Source organism: Lepus europaeus, chromosome 5 (assembly GCF_033115175.1).
Source record: "Lepus europaeus isolate LE1 chromosome 5, mLepTim1.pri, whole genome shotgun sequence".
Taxonomy (NCBI): domain Eukaryota; kingdom Metazoa; phylum Chordata; class Mammalia; order Lagomorpha; family Leporidae; genus Lepus; species Lepus europaeus.
The window spans coordinates 113,938,966-113,958,260 of NC_084831.1; the positions used below are offsets into that span (position 1 = coordinate 113,938,966).

The 19,295-nt window shown below is 40.8% G+C and overlaps 1 protein-coding gene across 1 annotated transcript in view; it reads left to right on the forward strand.

Moving 5' to 3' along the window:
• The window catches only part of SEC22B (SEC22 homolog B, vesicle trafficking protein), a 38,430-nt gene extending 21,969 nt beyond the window's left edge, over positions 1-16,461 (forward strand). The window contains exon 5 of the mRNA XM_062192094.1: positions 431-16,461. Coding sequence (XP_062048078.1) covers positions 431-585 — 155 coding nt within the window. The 3' untranslated portion in view covers positions 586-16,461. The remainder of the gene's footprint in view (positions 1-430) is intronic.
• The last annotated feature ends 2,834 nt before the right edge of the window (positions 16,462-19,295 follow it).

Genomic DNA, 19,295 nt, shown 5'->3' on the forward strand with positions numbered 1-19,295 from the left:
AAACATGACCCAGTATCTATCAAACGTTTCTTATATGCAGGCATGGTGCTAACTTCACAGGCAGCCTCATGTACTTGTGATCTTATGATGTAGTTCCTGTTATTATCCCCATTTTGGAGATGAAGAAACTGGGCCAGAGGTGAAATGGCTTGACCAGTTTCATGTGGTTGGTGCAGATGATTTTGAACGAAAGTCTGAGGCCAGAGCCTGCACTGCTGACTACCTCACTGTATAACCTCAAGAAATTGGATACAATTTGACATGATAATTTTTAAATGTATGTTTTACAGTGCTTTAGGATCATAAATTAATAAGTATATGCAAATTTACCCTTAACTCTTAGAGTAAAAATGATCATTTAAAGCCTTTTATGCTTTTGTTAGAATACTTCCAATTACTAATTACTGTTTTCCTTTTTGCCCTTTGACAGCATTGGATTCAAAGGCTAACAATTTGTCCAGTCTGTCGAAGAAATACCGCCAGGATGCGAAGTACTTGAACATGCGTTCCACTTACGCCAAACTTGCAGCAGTAGCTGTATTTTTCATCATGTTAATAGTGTATGTGCGATTCTGGTGGCTGTGAAGTAGTGAATCCAGTCACTGGTAAGGGAGAACCTAGAATCCAGCAGGTGTGTGTTTTCAGGAAGCTGAGCTCACAGGGATGTATATTAGAATCCAAGTGGAACTTCTGCCTCAAAAGACCTTGCAAGAAAAGACAAGTCCTGAAAATGAAAGGTTACACCTCATTTAATGAAGCTTAACCCTATGTAGAAAGTCTCTTTTGGGGGCAGAGTCTTTCTCTGGGTGCTAAGCCATGTACGTTAGGGAACAGTAGGTTGTTTCATGTTGTTTTTCCCTCCCAGTTCATTCTTAAAACAGCACTGACTGGGGCATTCTCATTCTCTAATGAAGCCATCAGTGAGATTTAGCGTAGCCAGCCTGTGCTAGCAACATTCTGAACTTCCTTCAAAGAAGGCAGCCGTAATTTAGGAAGTTTTCTGACTCTAATCAACATTCCTTTTGTTGGTGACATTTGTGACTTTCAGTAATCAGAGCTGTGGAAGGCCTTTCGAACAAGACTCCACTATGTGAAGGTTAATTGCTGTGCTGCACAGATCTTGTCTATTGGCCCCTGTGGGAAGTTAACCTTTGTTGTTTTCCTTTATGATATTTTGCTTATTGCACAATTGCTCTAGGGTTAAGTGAATTATATTAAGAAGCCTTGATATTATAATATAGTATTCCTTGATTAAGAAGCTAAAATGTTTTCTCTCATTTACTTCTTAAACAAAAATTTAAATTAACTTGTGACATTACTTTATTTTGCAACATCTGGTTTTCTATTAATATAAGAGTGAGGATAGCATAGCCAGAGGCCTATGGCTTAGTGAGAAGAAAGGCATAGCTCATAACTATAGCTTCATTCTGCTCCTTTACTCAACTTCCTCTGCAGCAGTTACCCCTGCTCTTGCTTTCCTCCTGCCACAGTTTGCTAACAATTTTTAAATTCTCTCGTGCCCAGTAATTTCATGTCTTATCAACATCCTCTCAGGATATTTTCAAATTTCAAAATAGAAAATCTTCAGGTATACCTTAGTTAAATCTAAAGTTTTTGAAGATCAAATACTCGAACTGCTAAGTACCTTTATCTGAGAACATCTCTGAGAGCGCATCATTCCTGTTGCAGTTTATGTCCATACTCTGAGAATGCTCTAGGGAAAGATAACTCATTTACAGTAGTTCTTGTTAACTAATAAAAGCACCTATGATTTTTCCCTTTTTTGCTCAGGGATGATGAGAATTTCCTTTTACCTTCTGAGGTAGAATTTTTTAAATGGGGAGAATAGGCCTTTTAAATAATTATCAAAAGGGTCTGCAGTACACCCTAAAACTCTTGGACATACTGCAAATATTTCTTTGAATTATACAGGAAAAAGAGCCAACTTCTTATTTCTTACCATCTTTGGAAAAAAACTTTAACCAACAGGCAATTTTATAACCCTAAGGGATCATCAAAATACTGTCTTAATTGCTGGTAGAGAAAAAAAAAATTTTCTATTTCTTTATCACAAGGCAAGGAGAAATGCTTATTTTATTCCTGATAATTTACAAAACTAGAATAAATTTTTTTCTTTCTATTATGAACCTAAATCTGCCAATTGGAATTTTATGCATGAAATACGAAGTTAACTTTTATAGAGAATAAGTGCTTTTAAATCTGTAAAAGGCTCATTCCTCAGTAATGATATTGATTATAAAAACCTTTTTGAAAGGCTGGAAACTGAGTAGTACCACAGCATTTGGTGCTTCTATAGAAGAGGAGAGCAGCTCATTGTTGAGAGTTGCATGCTGCATCCTAATGATCAGCAATGAAATAAATACTTCTAGAATGTACCATCAAGTGTGAAGTTGTGTTAACTAGTTCCTTATGTATATGTATCTTTTTAGGTACATTTGTTTCTTAGTGGGCTAACTATCAAAGGAGTAGAATAAATGGTGAAAAAAAGTCCAGAAAATGGTTTAAGATCAGAGCAGTAGAAAAATGAGAGGATAAGACTGTGATAATACAGTTCCCACTTCTGTTCTTAATAGGAGATAGTGGGAAATCTGATTAGATGAATATATTAGCAACCAAATAAGCGTCTAAAATAGATGGGGTTTTTTGAGGCACATAAAGGAAAGATAGCTAATTTATTTTGGGAAGGAGTGTAGTAAGGAAACTTTCTAGAGGAGGAAAAAGAGCATTCCAGGCAGAATTCAGTGGCTTACACAAAGGCCTGAGTAAAGAGAATGAGGCATTTTGGGATGTAACATTTTGGTTCAGTTTAACTCATAAGGATAATCAGGCAACTGAGGAGAGAGATGAGGAAGGAGAACCAGACTAGTACACTATCATAAAGGGATTTCAGTACCATGCTAAGGAGTTTAATTGCTATAGCACAGGATGGCATCAGATTTATAGCTTCAACTGATTTTGGCTATAGTATAAAAGATACGTTAGAAAGGGATAATCTTGGAAGTAGGGAGATGAAACTCAGTAGCCATCAAAGGCAGAATGGAACAAATTTCAACTGCTTATTGAGAAAGGAGTGATCAGAGGTACCAGATAATACCTGTTGCATACAACATAACTCCTTTCTTTTTGGGGAGCTTACTTAGTTCTCTGATAGACCAAACTTTTTGAAATAAGTACTGTTGACTCTGTTTCATGGGTAGAGAAGCTTTACAAAGGATAGCACTCTGAGGCACAGAAGAGTAAAGTAATTTGCTCAGTCACAAAGCTAGAAAGTTGATGGAGCTAAGATTTGGTCCCAGACCATTTGGCTCCACAAACTGCTTTTCATCACTGACTATACCACCAAAAAGTCAGAGTAAGTACCAAAAAAGCATTTTGAATTTAGCAGCCAGGAACTTAATCAGACCAGCAGAAATAATTCCAGAGAGCGAGGACAGAAGCCAGGTTTCAGTGGGTTGAGGATGATGTGAACCAGGAAGTGAAGATGGAGAACAACTCACACAAGTCACCTTTCTGCTTATTGTGACACTGCTAAACTTCATGGCTTGTTATAATTAAGACATCTCACAAATATAAAAATGTAAAAACATTTAGCATATTGTACACACATCTGGCTTTTTAAATGCAGTGTGGTTTTTAAGCTTTTTTGTTTTTTGAGAAACCTTTGAAAATCTGTTGAAAACTATATGCCTTTACCCCAGAAAAATGTTCATCTGTGTGTGCACACCAAGTATCACATACTATTTCAGGGTATTCAAGAATCACAGTCTGTTGATGACCTACTAGTTGATGAGCCCTCAGTTAACCCCAGATGTATAGCATGTGGAACTTAAAGGTAGGTACCCAGAAGCCTTGGAAACTGTCCAGCTGTGGTGAATTGGACAAATTCTACAGTTTGAACTAACTTTGTGGATGAGATATGTTCTTGAACAATTGTGTGTACAAAAATAACTCAAGTACATTTTCTTATAGTGCATTCAGGGTCCTGGTTCTACAGAAAGAAAAAAATTGTGATCCCAGTTCCTCAAAAATCATATTTTAAGGAACTTGAACTTTGTATTTTCTATTTATTTATATTTATCAGTAAGAAATCTTCTTACAAAAGTAAGTTAGGAAAGAAAATGGGTAATCATTTTTGTACACAAGGGATTTAATGAAGCATGTACAATTTAAATTTCCACTTTATTAGGAGTTGTCACAGCTTGAACGCTGGTAGCTGTGCAGTTAAGGCTTTTGGTTAGTGTATTTAGCAGAACTAGCTGAGTCTGGTTTAGTGGTTTTATTCCAGGCAGCACAGTGAAAAGACAAATAGCATGGGTATAGAGATGTTACCACTTCTATAATTGTGGATTAACTGGTTGGACCAAATAGTTTGTATTGTAAAGGTCCCCAAAGAAAAGTTTGCAGCATGTATGACATAGTTTGACATAGAAAGAACAAATAGGATCTCATACCCTACTCTAATTCATTACTCTGTGGCAGATTTGACCCAATAATATCTTAAGGACTTTAGTCACTCAGTTCTAATAAAGTTTACTGCAAGTGCTGTAATCATGGTTTTTTAAATTAGGAGATAATTGAAATTTTTGTTTCTATATAGTAGTCTTGACTTTTTTTTTCACTCACAACTTTACTGAGCACCAAATAATAGGAATTTATTATTACAGTCCTTCCTTATAACTTTTCTGTGCTTGCCAAAGATCACTTATCAGATTTGCTCTAGTGATCATAAACTTGCCCTTTTCCACCCTTGCTTTGTAATACTTCTCCGTTATTTTATTTGTCCCTTTTTTGTTTGATCTCAATGTTAATTCAGCCATTTTCACACCTGATTCACTAGCAAAGTAGTGTTTTTAAAAGAAATCTCCCCAATTTTTATGTCCTTTTGCCATTCTCTTTATTCCCCTCATTTTTATCGCTTTCTATTTTTTTTTTTCAGTTTCTCTAGTTGCTGTTTTTTATGTAATGCTGCAGATTTGCTTCTATAAGTGAGCTTCAAAATCAGTTGACTCCCATATTTACTGTTTCTTTTTAAGCCTTTATCTTACCTTTGATTTCTATAATATACTATATTCTTTCATTTTATTCAGCATATAATCAACAAAAGTATGTTTTTGCTCCAAGGAATCCATTCATAAAAAAATTCACAGTTTTGCAAGAATTCTGCAAGAAACAAAGTCCTCTGATTTGTCTTCTGTATTTAAAACTTCAACTATTAACTGAGTTACTGATAATTTCCATATACACCTGTTTGCTTTCTTTTTTGACAGGCAGAGTTAGAGAGAGACAGAGAGAAAGGTCTTCCTTTTCCATTGGTTCACCCCCCAAATGGCCGCAACGGTGGCCGGCACGCTGTGGCTGGTGTGTTGTGCCAATCCAAAGCCAGAAGCCAGGTGCTTCTCCTGGTCTCCCATGCGGGTGCAGGGCCCAAGGACCTGGGCCATCCTCCACTGCCTTCCCGGGCCACAGCAGAGAGCTGGACTGGAAGAGGAGCAACTGGGACAGAATCCAGCACCCCAACCGGGACTAGAACCCAGGGGGCCGGTGCCGCAGGCGGAGGATTAGCCTAGTGACCCGCGGCGCCGGCCCATATACACCTGTTTTCAAATTTGAATTTAAGAGTCTAGTTTTTTTCCTGCTTATGGAATATCTGGTTTATTTTTAAAGTTACTTTTATTTATTTGAAAAGTAGACAGACAAGCAGAAATCTTCCATGTATTGATTCACTCCCAAAATGTCCACAACAAGCAAGGCTAGGTGACGCTGAAGCCAGGAAACTGGAATTCAGTCAGTGTGTCCCTTGTGGGTGGTGGAGACCCAACTACGCAAGGCATCACCTGTTTCATGAGCTGCCAGCTGGAAGGTGGAGCAGTGCCAGGACTCAGATCCAGGCACTCTGAAATGGGATGTGGGCATCTCAGCAGCTGCTTAAATACTCTGCCAGATGCTTGCTCTGGACATCTGTTTTCAGTATCCTATAAATACTTCACCGCAAAATGGTACCCCATTCCTTTGTTCTCAACCTAACTTGTGCTTCGTACTGTATTTCTAAATTTTGGGCATCACTGCCACCCCTTTACCTGAACTGCAAATCATGAATTACATTTGGCTCTTTTGTTTTCTTCCAGCTCTAACTCAGCTGTTAACTGAAACTTGACTGTCATAGCCTGCAAAATATTTCTCATCCATCAGTTTATTTCCTTGAGTTCAAGCACTCATTAAGTTTAACACAGACTCATAGTAGCTTCCTTACTGCTTTCTTTATAAATGTTCCTCTTTGTTCCCAGGATAAGTAGTATCAGACATTTAAGGTAACCATACAACAATCCTCATGGAATAAATGATAGCATACTTAATGGTCACCATTCACAGTCAGGCCTCACTGTACTATTCTAGCCTCATCTGCCATTCCCTATACCACGTGTATTTGTTTTAACCACTGTAGATAGTCTAGGCGTCCTTAACCAGTAAAGCATGTTACATGGTGCTTTGGCTCATTCTGTGCCTTCTCTCCAGATTATGTTTTTGTTTACCTTGTCCCCAGCTCTCCCCTCTGAACCTGCTAGCATTCTGTTCCTCTCTCAAAGACCCAACTCAAGTGACTCCCTAAGCTTTTCTCATGTTTTTACACCCTTCCGACTGACCTGGGATAAGTTGCATTTTCATCATCTCACAGCCACTTGTTGATATTTCCAGCATAGAACCTACCAATTTAAAATAGCTGTCAGTACATACTTGTTTGTCTTCCTGGCTGTATGCTGTTTGAGGCCCCTGAGGGTAGAGGCTAATTGTTTGTTGTTTGTCTTTGAATCCTTGGCACTCAGAACAGTGTCTGACACTTTGGAAATACTCAGCAAATATTTGCAGGATAAGTGCATTGGATTTCAAAAATGTGTACATAAGTTTTTTTGAACTGAGGTCTCTAAGTCATGGATGTATACATGTACACAGGATGAAATGAGAAAATGAAAGGATAAAATTGTGTCAATTAAATAGGAAAAGAAAGAGGCACATTAAAAAGAAGGCAGAGCAAGGGTGAGCATTTGGTGCACCAGTTAAGATGCTGCTTGAAGTGCCCGTGTCCCGTAATAGAGCACCTGGGTTCGAATCTGGCGCCACTGCAATTCTAGCTTCCTGCTAATACACCCCTTGGGAGACAGCAGATGACGGCTGCAGTACATGGGTCTGTGCCAGCCTCCTGGGAGGTCCAGATTGAGTTCTCAGCTTCTGACTTGGTCCTGGCCCAGGCTTGTTTGTTCCAGGCGCTTAGGAAGTGAACCAGTAGATTGGAGATGTCTCTGTCTTGCCGCCTTTAAATTAAATAAAAATGACAAAAAGAAAAAAAAAAATGAGAGGAACAATAAGATTGTATCCGTATACGCAAGGGTACCTCAGAAAGTTCATAGGACAGTAGAATTAAAAGCATGAGTTTATTTTGGTGTGAAGATTTTTTTTTTTCAATAATACACAGGAAATAACATGGAAAGCAAACCCTCAGACTTTGTTTCATGAAAAGAAATTCATACTTTTAATTCCATTTTCCCATGAACTTTTTGCAATGCCCTCAGCACATGAGAAAAGAAGAAAATATAGCAAGTGAAATTGATTCTTTGGGGCAGACACAATTGCAAAGGAGCAAAGGAAATTATTGCAGGGAGACAAATTGGTCTTTGGAAGAAAGCACAAAAAGGCCAGTAGATCTTGGTCTGGGAATGTGTCTGGTTAATCTTCATGGCTATGGTTTTTATGTTGGGTAGATTATATTTAATGAGTGTTTCATAGCAGTTAACTACTTACTGAATTTTCATCTGAAAATGTACTTCTAGTGCTAAATACTTTCATCAATAGGCCACGTAAGGAAAGAAATACTGTACCATTCTAGAGTTAAGAAACTGGTTTCCGGCTTACTTTCAGGCAGTTTGTACCTGTTAAACTACAATCAATGTCTTCAGAGTTGAGTAGGTGTAGGCAGTGAGGTTTGTTGTGCTGGACATGCAGGGATAGGCAGTAGGAACAAGAAAGAGGACTTCAGATTCTATCTGTTTGCCTAACTTTTGTTTAGCTATTTGCGCTAATACAAGAGTGTTTATTTGCATACTTAGAATGAAAATACTTGAACTTTCAAATTGCTTTTTCTTGACTTCTTTTTTGTCTTTGCTTTTTTTTTTTTCATCCTAAACTCACTTTTCCCCAGTAGCAGAGCTAGTCTTTAATGTTACAAAACTGCTTGCTAAAGAGCCCTTTAAAAAGAAAACCTAGATACTGAAGGACTTCCAAGCAAAAGTTCTGAGAAATTCAGCCAAAGCCTATCCATTTGCTTATGGGATTTTTTAATAAATATATTTAACTTGAGGAGCCATCATTGTGACGTAGTGAGTAAATCCACCACCTTGCAATGCTGGCATCCCATATGGGCACTGGTTTGTATCCCAGCTTCACTTCTGATCCAGCACCCTGCTAATGCACCTGGGAAAGCAGTGGAAGATGGCCCAAATGCTTGCCCTGTGACCCACATGAGAGACGTGGATGAAATTCCCGGCTCCTGGAGCAAACCAGCAGGTGGAAGATCTCTATTATTTCTCTCTCTCTCTCTCTCTCTCTCTAATTCTTTCAAATAAATATTTTTATCAATTATTTGAGCACTCTGGGATAAAATGGACATTGCTAAAGAGAAATAGAGATTTATATAAAACTGTGACAAAGCACTGAACTGTGGTTCATGTGTCATTACTTTCAGGCCCAGCCTACCATGTAAGCAATAGTACTTTAGGTAAGTTACTTAGGTACCATGTGCCTCAGTTTTCCCATGTGAGAAATGGGAATGATAACCACTCTGCCTGCTTCCAGTGGACTATTTGAGGATGAAAGGAGATTAAAATGGAACAGCAGTTGTGAGATTTTATCAATTTTGAAATGACCTATAAATATATCCTGCTGTATCACTATTACTAATATAACTGTTGAAGAAAAACATATCTGACTAAGGCAGTCTGCCTGTTCCTCTGGAAAGCAGACCAGGCTTGATAATTATTTAACTTTTTGGTAGGGCCATAGGCCCAGGGTTGGTTATGCTAAAGGATTAGGGATCTTGGAGCAGAGTGGGTTTCTTAGGCTATAACTTAATGTTCCCAGAAGAGGGCAGCAAAACTCCAATCTAGAGGCTCTGCCACTTCCTCATAGTATCTGGTGCAGGTCAACGTAAAGAAAATAACCTTTTCAAAATGATGACAAATCTAATCTTATAATAAATACCACAATAAACATTCACTGATTTCAAATATTTTGCCTTTTTCATGTCTTCTGAAGAAAATGACTTTTTTTTTTTTATTAAGATTTATTTATTTATTTGAAAGAGTTACACAGAGAGAGGAGAGGCAGAGAGAGAGAGAGGTCTTCCATCCAATGGTTCACTCCCCAATTGGCTGCAAAGGCCAGAGCTGCACCAATCGGAAGCCAGGAGCCAGGAACTTCTTCTGGGTCTCCCAGGTGGGTACAGGGGCCCAAGGACCAGGCCATAGCAGAGAGCTGGATCAGAAGTGGAGCAGCCGGGATGCGAACCAGCGCCCATATGGGATGCCAGCACTTCAGGCCGTTAACCTGCCATGCCACAGCGCCGTCCCCCAAAATGACTTTCTTTAATCTCACTTTAATGGCTTGATCTATATAGCCAGAAACTTCTGCCCACGTTTTTCCATTTAACTCCAGATCTCACTTAGCACCAACTTTGAAATAATTTTTTTTGGTAAGAGGAGAGTAAGGTGTTCAGCCCTGATTCTTCCAATTTAAGATGCCCAACGGAATCCAAAGACTGATTGCCAGCAGTGTGTAAGTACATCTGTCCCAGTGTCTATGTGACACAGAGGAGAAATTATCTATATCTGGTCTTTCTCATTCAAATTTATTTTAAAATACCCTTGTGCTTTTCTACCTTTAAGTAGAGAATCATCTTGTAATAACATGATCAGCTAGCGCCTAAGATAATCTTCCTGGCATAGTAAATGCCATCACAGACTTATTTTCATTTGATCCTCACTCTTACCCTGGGAGGTTGGTAGGCACCACTCCCGTTGGATAAACTTTCTCAGCTGCAGTCAGTATAGCTGTTCTGCACTTGAAGAAAAAAGTGCAGGGGGTCGCTGGGCCTGTCAAGAGGGCACCGGGGGCTGGGTGATTTCTCCTTCCTCATAAGTGCTGTAAGAGCCGATTCTGAATCATGCGTTTTCTGCCTGCCTTATTCCAGCCAGATGTGAGACAGGAAGGCTTTCAATTAGTTTTTCAGTCCCTTCCACTTTTGCCAGTTCATTTCTAGCTTTGCTTTTGAAAAAAAAAAAAAAATGTTTCCCACTCCACCCACTCTACCACCCCCACGTCAGAGTTCTCTTTCCATTGCAACTAAGCCTCTTCCTGTTCTTCAGAATTGCACCATATTCTTGGCGTAATACAGACTAACACCCCCACGTTGGCACCAGGGAGCATATGGCCTTCTTTATGGGTTGAAAGTTCTTGTCTGGTGAGCACAGAATAAGTCACACACTTCCTGACTTTTAGCCCTGCCTGACTGAATTTGCCTCTGGGAAAAATATGCATATTCAGATTTCTGTTTATTTATAAATCCCCTTCACTCCAGGCCTGCCCTGGATTGAGCAAGATTAACCGAGTAGGAGCAGTGTGGATGACCATTTAGGGCAGAGGGACTTGTGTACACCTTGTAAAATGAGGGGCAGTCCACCCTTGCTGTTTCTAATTCTTCACTTCTCATTTTTCAGCCCAGTCTGATCTAGCACTGGCTCCCATTGTACGGAAGGGGCTTTCACTAAGGCCACTAATGCTGTCCCTGCCCCTGTATTACCAAACTCAGTGAATACGTCAGTCTTTATCTTACTAGACATCTGAACAGCATCCGATGCTACTGACCACATCCTCCTTGATAGGCTCACTGGCTTCCTCTCGTTTCCATGTACCATTATTTCTTCCTTGCATTTGTCAAGGATCTTAGTAGCCATTGCAAGCCTGTCTTTCTCTATTAGCTCTGAAAATGTTCGTGTGCTATCCACCCAGTTACTCCAGGCAAAAACCTAGGATTTATCTTTTATTACTTTTTTTGTTCTCACTCCACATTCATTCAATAACCAATAATCTCTTTTTAAAATATTTATGTATTTATTTGGAAGAGTTACAGAAAGGGAGAAACAGAGAGCTTTCATCCATTAGTTCATTCCCCAGATGGCTGCAATGACCAGGGCTGAGCCAGGCTGAAGCCAGGAGCTTCATCCAGTTTTCCATGTGAGTGCAGGGGCCCAATGACTTGAGCCATCTTCCACTGCTTTCCAAGGTGCATTAGCAGGGAGCCAGATCAGAAGTGGAGCAGCCAGGACTTAAATCAGCGGATACTGTCATCACAGGCAGCAGCTTTACCTACTGCATCACAATGCTGGCCCCTCAATAACCAATAATGTGTCCACTTCTTGCCGTCCCCACTCTCACTACCTGGCCCAAGTGATTACCATGATTTTTGCACATTCTTTTTTTTTTTTTTTTTTTTTGACAGGCAGAGTGGATAGTGAGAGAGAGACAGAGAGAAAGGTCTTCCTTTTTGCCGCTGGTTCACCCTCCAATGGCCGCTGCGGCCGGCGCATCTCGCTGATCCGAAGCCAGGAGCCAGGTGCTTCTCCTGGTCTCCCATGCGGGTGCAGGGCCCAAGGACTTGGGCCATCCTCCACTGCCTTCCCGGGCCATAGCAGAGAGCTGGCCTGGAAGAGGGGCAACCGGGACAGAATCCGGCACCCCGACCGGGACTAGAACCCAGGGTGCCGGCGCCGCAAGGCGGAGGATTAGCCTGTTGAGCCACGGCGCCGGCCAATTTTTGCACATTCTTTTGCTGGTTTCCTGCTTCCGGTTTTTCTCCCCGTGGATAATTTTCTACCAACCACCAGAAGGTTCATTGTATAAATGTAGCTCTTATAAGTTCACCTTGTCTGTTTAAACTTTAGTGGCTTCTCATTATCCTTGAGATGGAGTCTACAGTTCTTAATGTGGCTCATATGTTCCCCCAGGGTCAGCAGGCTGCCCTCAGTCTGAACTCCACTCCCACTGGACTTCCAGGGTTTCAACTCTGCTTCCTCTTGCTTCTGTGCCTTCACAAATGCTGGTTGCCTGGAACCAGCGACTACAAGGCCTCAAACATCTAGCCTGAGTCTACCTGCAAATTGTCATTTAGCCTGCATCAGAACTGAACTTGATACTGAATGCTTAATTCTTGAAACCAGAATTTACATGATCTCATCCTATATGTTTCTCACGTATTTGAAAAATACATCCAAGGTCATGCTCTAATGAAAATGTATCTGAACTAATTAACTTAGGGTTGACTTTCCATAGCTGAATATAAATTGGAACATACTTTTTAAATTGTACTGGAATGTTTTCTTGATTGTTATTCATCATGACATTCTATCTTTGGAATTTTTCTCCATTTCCAGCTGGCTTCTCCCACTCACTCTCCTTTCTTACCTCTCAACTTTTACCCTCTGGTTGCCCTACACTTGCCCCCCAGATGGATTCAGTTTGCACGCCGTGGTAGCTGCAGTGAGGCTGCGGTTAAATAGAACTGCTCAGACTGCAACAGGAAAGCCTTGAATCGAAAGCAAAGGGGAGGAAGCACAAACCAATACCCACCACAAAGCTGCTGAGTGCCCAGCATGACCCAAGCCGCACCCTCTGATGGGGAGTCTTGTGGAAGAGCAAGAAGCCACAGAGTTTAATAAACCATCCACACAGCCTAATCCTCCACTTCCCCTGATCCAGCCTTCCTGGGTCACTACGAGTATCACCAGGTAGCAGGCTAAGAACCTGGATGATAACCAGAGATACCAGAAACAGGCCCGGGGGAGGTCCCTGAAGTGGATAGCTGTGGACAAACTCCCGACTTAGTCCCGCTGAGTGATTGAGAAGATCCTGGGTAGGGGAGTATGTCTGAGCTGCTCCCTGCCTGGAGGAATTCCCAGATAAAGGCTGCTATGTGCCCTAATATACCTTTTGCTACCCACCTGCAAGGCTGCCTCTAGTAGTTGCCAAAACCTACATTTTGTAACTGAAGATAAACCTTCTTTGAGATAGTCAAGAAAGCTTTAAGATAAAAATGACTATCTTCAGGTTTTTCCTGAGTTCAGTGGAGGAAAGAGAATGGAAATGGAAGCATCAAAGACATAATGTTGTTTTGTGATTTTGCCCGTGGCATTCCCCCTTTATATTTGTTCTCTTTGCTATTAGAGGAGATACTAACTCCTTAGCAGCCTCAATTATAGGGAAGTGGGTGAAACATGGGACAATGTAGAATAGCTCAGTCTGGATTTTAAACACTGGTTAAGGTTGGAAACTCCTCTATAAATTCACCTCCTGGCTTCACTAGCTCAGAATCTGGGGAGGTGAGAGCAGGGTTCTACTTTTGCAACAGGAGAGTAGAGCACAGAGAAGGGAGGTGACCGTGTCATTCTGCAGGACAGGGTGCTTTGCTTGGCTGGAAGTGGGCTCTTGCATCCTCACAGAGTGCCAAGCGCACACTTCAGGTAGCAGAACAGGAAATACCGTGAGTGCAGCTGAGAGAAGAGTGAGAATTTACTGGGTCCCCAGGCCCGTGAGGTTCCTCCCTCGCATCTGCACTGGGGTGAGTGAAGCGTACCTTCAGGTCTGCCCCACTCTCTGGCAGCATTCTCGCCCCCTCTCGTCATACTCAGCTTCTTTAGTGCCTTCAACCCAGAAAATATTGCAAGATCTAGGTCATTATTGAAGTTAATGGAGGAATTTTAGGCTCTGTAAGAGGAGCTGTAGGAAAACAACTCTGGAGCAAAGGGATCTTCTCTCCAAGGCCTCTCTACAGGTGATTAGAAATGTGTCTTCTGTTTTGGCAACCCCGACAGCAGTGAGTCAGAAAGGACCTCATAAAGGACAAAGCATAGAATTTGTAGTCCATTGACTTTGTTTTGAGATTACCCTCCTAACCCCCTCCCCGTTCTCTAACTTTCCCCCCTCTCTTCCCTCCCTCCTTTCTTCCTTCCCACCAGCCTCACTTCTGAGAGGAAGGGGGGGGGGGGGGTCATGGACTGGAAAGGGCCTTGGTGCTCAGAGGAATGCTTCAGTCTTCCCAAGTCTGAGAGCCTGCCCAGAGTTGCCCTACTTTCTTCAGCGGTCAAGGACATTCTTCAAGTTGTATGTAACAATTGTCCACGATCCAAACTGAAGAGGGAGGCCACTCACTCCCCAGGTGTGATCTTTTAGCTTGTGGCCTCCCTACTTTGCAGTTCCTTAGACAAGGAAAATTAACAATGCGAAGGCAAAGAGGAGGGAGGCAGGGAGTTGTAAATTACTCTCTGAAAAAGCTTAGCTGTGAAATAAGAGACGGTTTTCCAGAGAGTATGTGCAGTAAAGAATGGTTTTTATTTTTCAAAACAGATTTTTTTTTTTTTTTGTATACTTGATGGTAGAGTGTACAGTGAAAGACCTTAACAAAGCACTTAATTCCTAAGCTTTGCTACTTTCATATGGGGGAAAGAAAGGAGTTTTTATGCAGATTAAAATTAAATTAAAACCATAGGCATATTAGTTGCTTATATTCTGCAAAGCCCTTTATACATGTTACTTTTTATACTGTTATCATCTAGAGACTACAGATGAGTAAGCCCTGGTCACAGCCGTGCTGCCTCCGTCTCTTGTCTGATAGGGCTGTCAGAGACAGGCCCTTGAGTGGGCAGGGCTAAGACACATAAGAAAGATGTTAATTATGGTGTGATTTGTATCTTGTTGTGCTTTGAACTTTTGGGAAATGATGGTGTGTGGGGGTGTGGGTCTATCTAGATGCAGTAAGTTACCATTGCATTATTTAATTTGCCCTGTATTCTTATTTTAGAGTTATTTTAAAAACAGACATGTAGATCCAACCTATCTCCAAAAAACTCTAATTTAGAGAAAGCATTTTGAGAAATTACAAAGTTACCATGGGGAAGTGGGTATTTGGCTTCGTGGTTAAGACACCTGCATCCTACATTGGAGTACCTGGGTTCCATTCCTGTCTTTGGCTCCTGACTTCAGCTTCCTGCTAATGCAAACCCTGAGTGGCAGTGGTGATGGTTCCGGTAATTTCAGTTCCTGTCACCCACATAAGAGACCTATATTGCTTTCTCGATCCTGCCTTAAGTCCCAGCCCAGCTCCAGCCATTGCTAACATTTGAAGAGTGAACCAGCATATGGGATCGTGCTGTCTCTGTCTCTCCACATCTCAAACAAATTAATTAAAGTTTTTAAAAAGGGATGAAAATGCCCACGTTGAAATGCAAAAGGGTATACAAATAAGCTTATATATGTGAACTTGTACATAGACAAAAGAGCAAGTTCATAGAAAGTTAACTGATGTTAATCTACAATTTTGGTTATAGGAAGGGTTCATCTTTTGTCTCATATTTGCAAAATCACATTCCAATTTTGGTTTTATATAAATTTGGCAAAGCAATCAAAATTCCTGTTTCTTGTTGCCTACAGTGTTTGCACATTTTTATGAAATAATTCATATAAATCATAAACTCAGCAAATTAATGAAAATGTTCTCCTCTTGATTATTTGGTTTGTAGCATTGCTTTGAAATCTACCTCCACTGCAGTAAAGATATCTGTAAATTACACTCCCCCATTTTCTCTCCCCTTTACACTTAGTTTTCCAAACTTGAGTTGACTTGTGCCTTCTTTTCTGAGCGTCTCTTCCTCTATTTCCCTTCTCCATCTCTTATTCCTTCCCCCTCTTCCCAGGGCCTTTCCAACCTCTAGCTTTTATTACTAGCCATCCCTTAAAGACAATCCCTTAGCATGCTCATTCAAGCATTTCATGAACAAATTTTTTGAGGGCACTGAACCAATCTGGTGTCTTTTTTTCAAGCAGGATCAAGAAGCCACTTTAAAAAAAGTTTTGTTGAGATAATTTATGTACTATAAATTTCATTTGTTTAAAGTGTACAATTTAGTGGTTTTCAGCATATTTACAGGTTTGTGTATCCATCACCGTAATTAATTTTGAAATATTTTTATCAGCCACGAAAGAAACTTTGCATCTGTTAGCAGTCATTCAACATTTCTCCCTCCTCTCCCCCTATACCTTTTCTTCCTCTGACCCTAGCAACCACTAATCTATTTCCTGTTTCTGTGGGTTTGCCTATTTTGGACAGTTCATGTAAGTTGAATCATGCAGTATGTGGTCTTTTGTGACTGGCTTCTTTCACTGAGCATAATTGAGGTCCATCTGTATTGTGGCATCTATCTGTATTTCATTCCCTTTTATTGCCAAATAATATTCCATTATACAAATATGTCACATTTTGTTTGTTCATTATTTGACAGGTATCTGGATTGTTTCCACCTTTTTACTTTTACAAATAAAGCTGCTACAGGCATTTGTATACAAGTTTCCATTGCTCTTGGGTAGATACCTTGGATTGTAATTGCTGAGACACATGGTAATTCTGTTCTTAACATTTAGAGGAGTGGTGTAACTTTTCCAAAGTGGCTGCACCATTTTACTCTCCCATAAGCAGTGTATGAGGTTTTCAACTTTCCCGTATCTTCACCAACAATTGTTATTATCTGCCATCTTATTATAGCCATTCTTTTTTTTATTTTATTTTTTATTTTAATTTTTTGACAGGCAGAGTGGACAGTGAGAGAGAGAGACAGAGAGAAAGGTCTTCCTTTGCCGTTGGTTCACCCTCCAATGGCCGCCGTGACCGGCACACCGCGCTGATCCGAAGGCAGGAGCCAGGTGCTTCTCCTGGTCTCCCATGCGGGTGCAGGGCCCAAGGACTTGGGCCATCCTCCACTGCACTCCCGGGCCACAGCAGAGAGCTGGCCTGGAAGAGGGGCAACCAGGACAGAATCTGACGCCCCGACCGGGACTAGAACCCGGTGTGCCGGCACCACAAGGCGGAGGATTAGCCTATTGAGCCACGGCGCCGGCCTATTATAGCCATTCTAGCAGATGAGAAAGGATATCTCATTGTGCTTTTGGTTTACATTTCCCTAGTAACTTTTCATGTGCTTTTTAGCCATTTGAACAGTTTCTTTGGAAAAATGTCTGTTATAATTCTTCACCTATTTTTATACTGGATTATTGTGTTTTCATTATTGAGTTGTGAGCAAGTCCTTTATCAGATATATGATTTGCATATATTGTCTTCTATTCTGTACACTGTCCTGTCATTTTTTCCATGATGTCCTTTGAAAAACATAAGTTTTTAATTTTGATGAAGTTCAACTTGTCAACTGCTGGTTTTCTCTTTTATCACTGTGCATCATTACCTAACCCAAGGTAAAAAAGATTTACTGCCTTACCCAAAATCACAGAGATGTAATTTTTCTCTGAAAGTTTTATAGTTTTAGCTCCTACATCCATGTCTATGATATACTTTGAATTAATTATTGTGCATGATATTAGAGACTCAAATTAATTCCTTTTGCATGTGAATTTCCAATTGGCCCAGCAACTTTTGTTGAAAAGACTGTTTTCCCCTTGAATTGTCTTAGCTCCTTTGTCAAACTAATATTAGAGTTTATTTGTGATTCTCAATCCTGTTCCATTGATCTATGCGACTTTCCTTATGCCAGCATCACACTGTCTTGATTGTTTTAGTTTTGCAGTAAGTTTTGAAACTGAGAAGCATGAGCCTACCAATTTTGTTCTTTTCAAGATTGTTTTGGATTATTCTGAGTCCCTTGCATTTTCATATAAATTTTAGGATCAGCAGAAATTGACACGCTGAACCAAAAAAAAATTTTTTTTTCATCAGAAAGTCCCACTTTCAATAAACAACATTTTCTTTCATACCTCGGGTGAAACTGGATACAGAAAACTGAGCAGGTACACTTGGGAGTTGTGGGAAGTGGGGGATGTATGCTTCGAAAGGGGGACCAAACTGATGGAGTTGAGAAGTAAAGGAGCCAAACAGTTTGGTAAACTTACCACCCTGGTGAGAGGAATGTTTGTTCAGAGGAGGCAGTGTGATCTCGCACCGGGGGATACTGTGGAAGATAATTGAAATTGTAAAGTCCATTGATCTCTCCAGAAGGAAAAAGGGTTTCTAAGTAAGCAGCATTGTTAGTTTGTTGATTCTTACAGAAGAAGATTCTCATCCAACTAAGGAAAGCAGCGAGTCAGTTCTCAGGGCTTTAAGACAAGAAAGAAAAAAAGGAGGAGAAATCCCTCCCTATCTTTTCTTCTCTCTCTCTCTTGCCAGCCTTCACCTTTGTCCATCTTGCTGCCCTTCCTCTTTATAATTCCCTCCAAACAGAAGAGAGCCAAAAAAGAAGAAAATCCTAGTGAGAGAGAAAGGGATAACGGGGGACAGGAGGCGAAATTCTGGAGCATTTAAAATGAAGTCCCCTGAAGTACTGCTGGTGGCGCCTGCTCTGTAATATGACAGTATTAGCACAAGTCATAGGGTGATCACATTCTTGGACTCAGTAATCCAACTCCTGGAAATTTATCCTAAGGAATTTAGACACGCAAGAAGTCTGAGTGAGAATGTTGATGAGAATATTGTTTATAAAAGTCCGAGTTGAAGCAACCTAAATCTTCAAAGTAAGAGCATGTTTTGTGACATCCTGGCATGTAAAGACAGGAGATTATCGTGGTGGCTTCACTCTAATATACCTTGAGCTGCATCACTCTTCACTGCCTTCTCTGCTACCTGCGGTCCAAGGGAACCATCACTCCTCACTTGGATTATGCTTCTCAGCTGGTGCTTCTGTAGTCACCCTGGTTCCGCACCCGCTAGTCTACTGTCAACATAGCACACACAGAAAACTGAAATGTATCAAAAGCTTCCACCCCCTCCCCTCTTTTTGGTATAAAAGCCAACGTCTTTTATTAGTCCCAGGCACTACCTCATCTGGCCTCCATTATCTCTCTGAGCTCATCTGATACCACTTTTCCTGTTGCATACTCAGCTGCAGACACAGGGGCCGCTTAACTGTTTCTTGCACACACCAGGCCTCCTCTTGCCCCAGTGACTTTGAACTCAGTCTTCCCTCTGCCTCTCACTCTTCTCCCAGACATATATTAGCTCTTTTCCTCCCCACCTTCGGATCTTTGTTCAAATGGGACCGTTCTATTTAAAACTGCTCCTGCTCAGCCTCAGCATTTCCTACACTCTTCCTGGTTTGATGTCTCCATTGCACTTATCACCTTATCTGATCTATTCATTTGGGTTTCACCTGCTTCTCCCCCTGTAATCCGTGCTCTTA